Source organism: Vanellus vanellus (genome assembly GCF_965231255.1).
Source record: "Vanellus vanellus genome assembly, chromosome: 25".
In the NCBI taxonomy this organism is placed as follows: domain Eukaryota; kingdom Metazoa; phylum Chordata; class Aves; order Charadriiformes; family Charadriidae; genus Vanellus; species Vanellus vanellus.
This window is the reverse complement of record NC_138930.1, coordinates 4,015,613-4,025,333: the sequence shown is the minus strand read 5'-3', so window position 1 is coordinate 4,025,333 and position 9,721 is coordinate 4,015,613. Positions and strand designations below refer to the sequence as shown.

Here is a 9,721-nt window from a genome sequence, read left to right as displayed (position 1 = left end):
TGTTTGCTATCTATACTCAAAATTTATTGTTTCTTCTGGCATATCTTAGGCCAAATACTCATTTTTTCAATGCAGAAACCCAACCTGTATTTCTGAAGCATATTCATACTAGTAAATCCAACAGGGCAGAATATAATTTTCACTCGCCTCGAGGATGGCACGTTCCAAAAATATTTGGATTAGCATGACTCCAGTGTAAAGAGGACTGGATCAGAGGTAGCTGAGACCAGCGTCTCCCCCTAACTTTTATGCAACTTCCAAGCCTCCCAGTTTTTGCCTGGCACGTAAGGTCAAATGTGGTAAAATAAGCACTGAAGTAACACACTGTTTGCTTTCTTAACCAAGACACCTTCCTAGCTCAGGGACAGAAGAGAAGCACAATGAAGGGCATGAAGAACTTGAGTAGTGAGCTAATCTTAGGTCAAATTTTCGGTTGGTGTAAATTAGCATTGCTCCACTTGAGTGCACAATGACAATTTACACCAGCTGAGAGGCTGACATGGGGACTCTCCGCTGTAAATGCTGTGCTTAAAGTGATGGGCAGCTGCTGGAGATCTAACTTCCCTGAGAGTCATGTCTCATTCATATTCAAGAATTAGAGCTCCAAATTTCTCTGGAGTGATCATTTTACATGGCTACCTTAGAAACGATGACGGAAGTATAATTTGCAAGTGATGTCTCCAGGAACAATCAAATAGTGTACTAATGTTGACCATAAATAATAACTTCAGTAGCAACACTAGCTGAGATCAATTCCTTACACACACAGAATTAAGACAGCATAACAGACTGGAAAAGACCATTCACTATAATCCCATTCACAAATTTACCGGGCTCTATCTTAAAACCAATTTCTTTTCTTGCCTCCAATATCCTCACTGCAAGACTTCCAGAATCTTACACCTCTGATGGTTAAGAATCTTCTCATTTGCAGTCCCATGTTTATTCATGATCAACTCATTTTATCAAAGCACTGGACCTTGACCTTACAGCTGATGAGCTTTGTAAGGAAAAGTAACATCTTTTATTAGATAACAGAACGTAGCTGAGACAAACAACATTTTAAGCTACAAACCCCTTCAGGCCTGAAATAGTAGCATAAAAATTCAAGTTAAATGCAACTTAGAAGCAGTTGTTAATAAAATTTAATGATGGCAAACAATTGCCAAATTTGACGAAAAGGTATCCATAAAATACTGGAGATATTAATAAGGTGTGAGATGATTAAGCCATAGGATACCACGGGGGCTAAAAGAGATGCCATCAACTGCCAGAACTAAGATGTTCTACAGGCTCCTATAGAACTCATGGAACATCCTGCCTATATAGCTCTAAACCCACTGTATATGGGAGAGCTCCACAAAATGTACTCCAGCACACGTAGGCAGCTGTGAGCCCTGAGGGCAGGTCGACAGCCTGGATTAGCGACTGCCTGTGATGCTGGAGCTGCACTCCACCCTGCCCTCAGGAGTGATTTTGAGGAATACCCCTTCAAAAACACTTTCAGATTCTTGATGGTTAAATTCTGGATATGTGGGTTTTACACTGTAACAGCTGAAAAGCTGGAGGGACAATACCTTGCTGCCACTGAGCAAATTATGGAGGCACTACAAAAAAAAAACAAAAAACAACAAAAAAAAAAACAGAATAGAAATGTCCATCTACTCCTCTGAGCACAGTGAAAGTCACCCCACTGTAATTCACCTTCAGCCAGGGGGCAAGTCCTGCACCAACGCTGGCTGCATGCTGCACATACATCTATCAGTACAAGATCCCGATGTAAGAACCAGCTGTGCAGACTCCAAAACTGTAAAAGAAAATGAACAAGACACCACACACCTAGATATCTATGTCACTAAGGTTTTTTTACAATTACTTTACAAAGCGCTGTAGGACAAGGAATATTTCAGTGTGCTTTTCATATTTCCACAGACTGATTTTATAAAAAAGAAGAGCAAAGGGACACAATGGTTTGGATGATTTAAGCACTAATTGACAAGATATTATTTAAAAATGCATACTATATACCTCACATCATGTTCATCCGAGAAAACATTCAGAGCTGTTGTTAACTCTACCTTCACCTAACATCTCTCAAGACAGTCCTGATTTTAGAAGCATGTGAAACAATTAAAATCAAAGCACAGGTTCCACAATATGTACTTATGGTGAGAGGTATTTTACTCGAGGAGGCAGTCCAGCTAGAGTTAACTTACCTTAAAAAGTGCTACTTTACGTGAATAAACCGTGGAGAAGGAGGCCCTCTGGAAAGCTAGTGTCATTTTATGACTTTGTGCATATGTACAAAGAATGAGCTGTTCAAAAAGTTCCTGCTAAAGGTTCAAATATAATGGTCCAGTTTCACTCATCAGCTTCTGCATATTCCTTCCTCTGAATAACTTCACTAAAAGGAGTGAAAAAAAAAAAAAATTAGTTCCCTTGCTTTCCCTATCAGAAGTTTGGAGAAACAAACAAAAAAAATCTTTCTCACGACATTCCTGGACGCATTTCAAATAATCAAATAGGAATTGGGCAAAATGAAGAGAAAGGCAAAGAGGTAGCTTGTCTGGCTTCAAGGGAGAGGAAAAGAAAAAAAAAAAAAAAAAAAAAAGACAATTATATCCTCACACACCTCTGTGCCTTCCCCAGCCCTCCCAAAGGAACTGTAAAAAGGGGTGACATTTCCACCTACCCCATTACTAATTTAGGCAAAGAAAGAGCATGCCAAAAAGCTATTTATAGCGAGGCCAGTGGCGCAGGGGTCCGCGAGGGGTGCAGAAACAGGTGCAGCGGCATGACCCTGTCCGCCGAGGGGAGGATTGGCTAATCCCGGCCCTAAAATATGACATCTCGGGCTCATGATAGTCACAGGGCTTTTCCATCAGCAGGCGGGGCGGGGAAACGGCGGGGAGGGAGGGAAGGGCCCTGCGGCGGGGCCCTATAAATTAGAGGCAAACCCGCCTTTTCCTTCAATGAAATAGTAAGGGAGGTAGCGCTGAGTTGGGGGGAATAGAGGGAGAAGGCTCAGGCGTCGTTTTGTTCCGCTGAAAGTAATTTCAGCGTTTCTAAATTTATTTTTTTTTTTTTTCCTCACCACATTCCTGCTAAGGAGGCAACTCTACAAAGATGAAATACATCATAGGCATCGGAGGGTAAGTTCCTGTTAATATTGTGTATATATATATATACTGCTTTTTCTTCCTGTTTAATTGCTGTATGCAAGGAAATCTGAGCCTAAGAGATTATATATCTGGCCTTAAAATATTACAGGACCCAAAAAAGATGCAGCTTGCTAGCTCTTAATTTGTGCTACTTTTACTTAAAACGGAGAGCCCTTCAGGCTGGCACATACCAAACTTTTAGAGTGCTAAGAGGAGGTATGCTGACGTAGAAATAAATATTTCAAATCATTTTATGAGTCAGATGAAGGGAGTGGTGTGCCTCAACTACAAAACAGGATGTTTTCAGCATTAAATTAGGCTCTTAAAAGCTTCTCTGGAAGACAAAAGAGGGAAAAAAAAAAATCCTGCTTCGAATAAGGCAGGGGGGGTGTACAAAAAGCTTTTCTTGCCTCCAGCGAAGCGGGGTCGCCTGTGTGCCAGGACGGGGTGACGGTGCTGGGCACGTCCCCGCCGAGCCCAGCGGGGCTCCAAAACGGGCACCGGGCAAGGCCGGGATCTATAACGTGGGTTAAAGACTGCGTGGGGCTTCTACAGCCTTTGAATGAAAAATTAGAAATAAGCACGTTCAGGCTTGACCGCTCTCTCCTTGGGCGAGAAAGATTACTCGGGCCTTCTATGTTAGAACAGGCTTTGCAGGCACAAGGAAGCCTGAACCGTTCTGAGAAAATTCCCTCATTCGTAATTAAGGCTTTTTTTTTTTTTAAAGCCCTTTTCGCAAACCTTACTTTCACGGGGCGGCTTCTTGATCTGAGGAGCAAAAGCTGGTTTAGGGCAACGAACGCCGGCGAGTTGGGGAAGCTGCCGGGCCCCAGCGGGGCGAGAAGCCGGCGGCCACTGAAGCCCCGGCGGGGCGGACAGGGCGCCGGGAGGGAGGGAGGGAGAGCAGCTCGGCTCGGCGGCTGCAGCCGCGCGGCCTCCTCCATCTTGAGGAGCCGCCCGGCGGACTTGCCCAAGCCCGGGCGGGCTGAGGACGGCAAAGGTGGCGGAGACGCCGCTCTGAGGGGAGCCGAGATGGCGGCGCGGCCCCGCGCTCCCTCAGCGCGCCCGTTGGGGCGCGCGGGAAGCAGCGCGGCCGTTAAGAACGGCGCGAGTGGCCGCCCGCGCGCGCGAGCGCCGGGGATAGCCAGTTGCCGGCGGGGAAGGGGCGGGGCGGAGGGCGGGCACAGCCAATCGGCGGCCGTGGCGCCGGCGAGGCGGGAAATTCAAACGGGGTGGGCGCGGGGCGCTGCCGGGGTTCGCCTCCCGCTGAGGGCCGGGGGGGGGTCCCGGCGGCTCTAACGCGGCTCTCCCGCCGCTGTCCCGTCTCACTGTGCAGTGTCACCAACGGTGGCAAAACCACCTTGACCAACAGAATCATCAAGGCGCTCCCCAACTGCTGTGTGGTCCACCAGGATGACTTCTTCAAGGTAAGCCGAGCTCCTCCCCTCGCTTAAAACATTAACCGCTGCTTGTGCACGTAGTGATAGTTGTAGCAGGGCCCCCTGTAAGTTTTACATACTTGTGCATGCTCTCCAAGTAAGTTTTGACAGAGTAACACGCTTCCCGATTTATTTATCGATCTATATTTCAGTTTCTTAAAGTAATTCGGACAGGTGGGGAGATCCTGACCTTTACAGAGGTCGGTTTCTGCCACTTTCCACAGAAGCAGAACTGGGCACAGCCGAGCGCGGAACGGTTGCAGCAAAAGCTTCCTTTAGTTTTAACAACAGGTCTAACTTCAGGTCAAACTACCGATCTAAGTTAGACCTCATTTACCGTTCTCTGCACAAACCATTTTTTTTCCACGCTGGGTTTTCCTCCTTGTTTTATCGAAGTAAGAATGTTGCTTGCAAATAATACTTCAGCGTATGAGCAGCCCTACAGTGCTTTAAATGCAGAAGGACAGTTGCATTGGGGAGCTTTGACAGCTCCATGTCAGAAACCCAATTAGAAGATCGCTAAAGATGAGTGCAGAAGACCTGTGCCGATTTTGGGTGCCTTCTGCCCCGGGCCTGGGACCGCAGCGGGGAAGCGGTCCCATCAGAACCGCGTTACTGAACCCTGCAGGCTGCTGCTGTTTCACAGGAATCGCAATATGTAGTGGGACCCCGCCATACGTGGAAGTCCATGAGATGTGGCAACATACTTGAAGTAGTTTCACGGTGTCCCCTGACACGCGCGGTGCTCCAGCATCGGCAGCCGCACGGTCGGTTTGTCCTGCCGCTGCAGGAGCACGTGCCGTACAAAACAGAATGAGACATTCATTTGGAAGCGCTCCTTTGCCGGAAGCCCCACGCACAAATTTGGTCAGATATGAGCCCTTAAAACGGAGAGGGGAGCTTTCCATAAAGACCTATAGCTTCTCACTAGTGTGTCTAGCTCACAAATGCTAGTGCAAGTAAAGCTATAACTGAGCGATCAAAAGTCGTGCTACGCTGACCTGCATTTTTATTGGAGTCGTTAGGAGTTAAAATAGCTATTCTTGAACATGTAAATTTTAGCAGTTGCTTAACATTGTATTTGCATTTTAAGTTCTTACATGTTGACTTAGAAACAGGGGCCTATAGTATTTTGGCGAATAACACCGTATCAAATTATTAACCTAGAACTCTTTGTCCAAAGTGGCTTGACTGAGGCAAGAAAACTTTTCAAAGTTCTTGGGGTTGGTGAAAGATGGGAACTTAAATTTTAGGGTCTGTAATTGTTTTAAGTGAACACTTGCTTTGTTGTGTATTGCAGTAGTGTCCAGGTTGTGGTCGGATCTTAGGTAACTGATCACGCTGAGTTTGCAGCAATGTTTTATTGCTCACTATATTTCAGCCACAAGATCAAATAGAAGTCGGGGAAGACGGCTTTAAACAATGGGATGGTAAGAGCAGTGTTCGCTATAGGATGCAGTAATGTATATTTTTTTCTAAGTATTTCTTTTTAATTATTAAAGATTTAATAGTAAATTTATGTAATTTCAATTTTACAAGTTCATTCTATATTATACTTTCAAACCAATGTGGTTTGTGGTATTTGATTGTATACCTTTTTCCCACCCACCCCCTTTCTTCTAACTAGTGTTGGACTCCTTGGATATGGAGGCAATGGTGAGCACTGTGCGTGCCTGGATTGAGAACCCAGTGAAGTTTGCCCGTTCCCATGGGGTGAATGTTACGCCTGGCTCTAAAGAGCCAGCCTCCAAAGATATCCATATATTGGTCATTGAAGGCTTCCTGCTTTATAATTACAAGTAAGGTTTGGGGAACTACTAATGGTTTGCCAGGGAAGAACATAGATCACTACTGCCAGGGCTAAAACCTCCTTTTTACTAACATACCCTTCCTGCCCTGTTCCAAGGTATCATGTGTAGGAATTTTTCTCATGTAAAATGCAAAATTTACCAGTAAATGCTGGTAAAAGTGAGGTGCACAAGGTGACTCTCCAGATAGCGTAGGAAGTTCTCTTTTAGGACAACACGTGAACTTTAGGGCACAGTGAGCTTTAGACCAGAGCTGGTAAATACTGAGCCAGCAGCAAAGGCACAGGCTTCCCTCCTGGTCTCCTACCACACTGCCTAAACCTTGACCTGAAAAGGTCGTTGATGAGAACAAGAAGATGATCCGTTCTCCATATGCTACTTGGAATCTCTCCTGGAATTTAGGAATAGTTATCTCATGTGATACACGTGCTTGTTTAACACTGACTAAATTGATCTTAGTAATTATGCACTGGAGCAAAGATCAACTCTCTTTTTCTTCTTTTATGTCAGGGGAAGAATGCTTGGCAGGAAGATGGGGGGACTAAACTAGCAGTGAAGAGAGAAATTTTCCAATAGCTAAATATATAAACTTCAGAAAATCGCATGCTATAAACATGACAAGCAAAAGATTCTTGGCTCCAAACTATAGTTTTGTTTACAAAACTCTTTCGAGAGAACAAGCTGTGCATGCCACTTAGCAAAGAAGGAGTTGTTTATAAGCTGTACCGTCAGACAAGCAGCACCATTCCAGCTTTCCAAACTGAATGGAAAATGTAAAATGGCAGTCTTGTACTGGCCATACCGAGAATGGCCAACTGGAGATTTTGCTGGCAAACTGCCGGCTGTTCTTGGCCTGTCCCCGGGGAGGTAACTCTCGGTATCTTTCCGGAAGGTTACAAATACCTCTGAAGCACTCCGTCTTGTTAACGGGGGCCTTTGCCTAACCCAGAGGGATTATTTCATCCACGGAGCTGGAGCTTGCTTGGTTCATACTATATTAAGCATTTATGCAGCCCTCTGCAGGATTTTGGAAGTCTGTTAGTCCCACCAGGTTCAGACTAGGTTTGCTTTAAGGATTATTTTTTTTTTTCTGGGTTTATTTTCTTCAGTCTAATAGGAGTGCAATGCAGTGAGCTGCACTAGAGCTAACTGCCTGTATTTCTGGAAAAGAATGTGAGCTGATGAGTTTCCTTGTACCAAATCCGTGCGCCTGTGCACATTTTAACAGCTTGCTTCAGCAGAACAGGCCAGACGGTTTGATAAGTCAGTTCACGTCGGATTGAATTGCAGCTTTGGTCTACTGCACGCAGAATTTGAAATGATCTAGAAAGAGTCAGGGTTTGCCCCCCAGGTCTTCCCAGCCCAGTGTTTGATCCTCCGCAATAACTAGTAGCAGGTATTTGGGTGGGAAAAACACCTACCACACCATTCTGACCTTCAGAAAACAGCATTCTCTTTTTTTATAGCTACTAATAAACCTACTGTATATCAGCTTGTGTCTTAATGAAAATACTTACGCTTGTGTTGTCTACAATAGACACGAGTACAAGAGAGACAGAAAGATTGCTATGAATTACAGGGGTGATTTAACACTTTTCTGTCAGAAAAAAATAAATAGACGTGTTCTCTCTTTCTACCCTACCCTAGACCACTGATAGACCTTTTTGACACGCGCTACTACCTGGCAGTTCCATACGATGAATGCAAAAGGAGGAGAAGGTAAGAAGATTCTTTGACACGAGTCTAATCCAGCCTTCCAATAAAGACTCTCTACGAGAGGCAAGCCTTCAGGCTACCTTTATGTTGCTGTTAATGGGATATATTGGTGCCACTAATTGGAATTACAGTTGAAAATTTTAATGTAATTGGAGAAAGAGACTTTCACATGGTGTTCTCTGAAACTTTAGATCTGGCAGTCCCCTTTGCGGGGGGGGGGGGGGGGGGTTATGGAGCGCAGCACATCGATGCAAAAGGAACGGAGTGGTTGCATGCTTCCCCTGTGAGCATCAGCAGACTCTCAGAGACTGCTTGCTCTGCCTTCATCGGCCACCTGTAGCTCCTGCACTCACTTGGGGTGCTTAAATAAACTTGTAAAACACAGAGAAATATCGATGAGACGTTGGACTGTGACAACTTTACATAAATGCAACTGAGCAGTTGTCAGATCAGCCTCAGCCTTTAGCAGCATGCGAGAAGCGGTGCGATCCCAGCAGTCCTGATGTTCTTTTCCATTTTGATATTTGCAGTACGCGTAACTACACTGTTCCTGACCCACCGGGTCTCTTTGATGGACACGTCTGGCCCATGTACTTGAAACACAGGAAAGAAATGGAGGACAGTGGTGTTGATGTCGGTAAGCCTCCCTAAATACAAATCCTTTGGTGTTGTACTTTGGATTTTAAGGAAGTCAGGAATTTAATTCAAGGAAACTTCAGCTGTAATGATGCAAAGTACTATTTTTACTACGAAGTTGTAATCCTGGCCTACTTTCTGTCCAGATAAATATATGACGTTTTATAGCTAAGACCTTCCCTCTTATAGGGGGTTAAAGAAAAATAAGAAAAATGACTCTTTATAATGGGATAATAGACTTTGTAGCCATAGTTTTTTCAGGATGGTTCTGGTTTTCCAATTGGAAAACAAGTTATTTGGGTCAAGATAGTATGAAATACTTTAAAATTAATCTATAGAAATTTTGTTCTGATCAGAAATCTACAGACTGAAACCTCCATCGCTTTCTTTCAGTTTATTTAGATGGTCTGAAGTCTAGAGATGAACTCTACAATCAAGTCTTTGAAGATATTCAGAACAAGCTCTTAAATTGCTCATAGGTAAATGCGTCCCTCTTTCTGAGGGGGTGAAAGAGGAGAGACTGACTGCTGGAAAGAACCCGCTCGTACACTTGGATAGTCACACTTTCCCTTCTTGCTTTTCAGGGTCTTGGAAGAACTCAAAGACCCCTGTACAGAATGATGTAAATAGTACTTAGACAGAAGTCGGAATGAGGGTTTATTTGTGTAAACTCTTCTTATGCTGTCCTTTGGAAAGTATCTTTTGTATATAATTGAAAAAATGAAGATAACTTATTCACAGCTCTGTGATGGACAGGATTTTTTTTTTTTTATTTTCTTATTTTATATTCCACTGGCTTAAATATAAGTTGAAAATGCATTTTTATAATGGAACAAGTAGAGCTGCATTGGGAAAAACAACTGACTCTTTTGCTTATGTGCTTCTGCAGACGTTAAGTCTTTATGTAATGGCTTGTTTGTAATGTCATCTCTTAAACTCAGTAAAAATCAATTTAAAATCT

General features: G+C 44.1%; 1 protein-coding gene across 1 annotated transcript; it reads left to right on the top strand.

Moving 5' to 3' along the window:
* Positions 1–2,986: 2,986 nt before the first annotated feature.
* On the top strand, positions 2,987–9,721 carry NMRK2 (nicotinamide riboside kinase 2). The gene is made up of 8 exons (XM_082495503.1): positions 2,987–3,152; positions 4,498–4,588; positions 5,982–6,030; positions 6,228–6,399; positions 8,056–8,127; positions 8,655–8,761; positions 9,154–9,239; positions 9,345–9,721. Exons 1-7 carry the CDS (start codon positions 3,127–3,129, stop codon positions 9,237–9,239), a joined length of 603 nt encoding a protein of 200 aa, XP_082351629.1. The 5' UTR covers positions 2,987–3,126; the 3' UTR covers positions 9,345–9,721.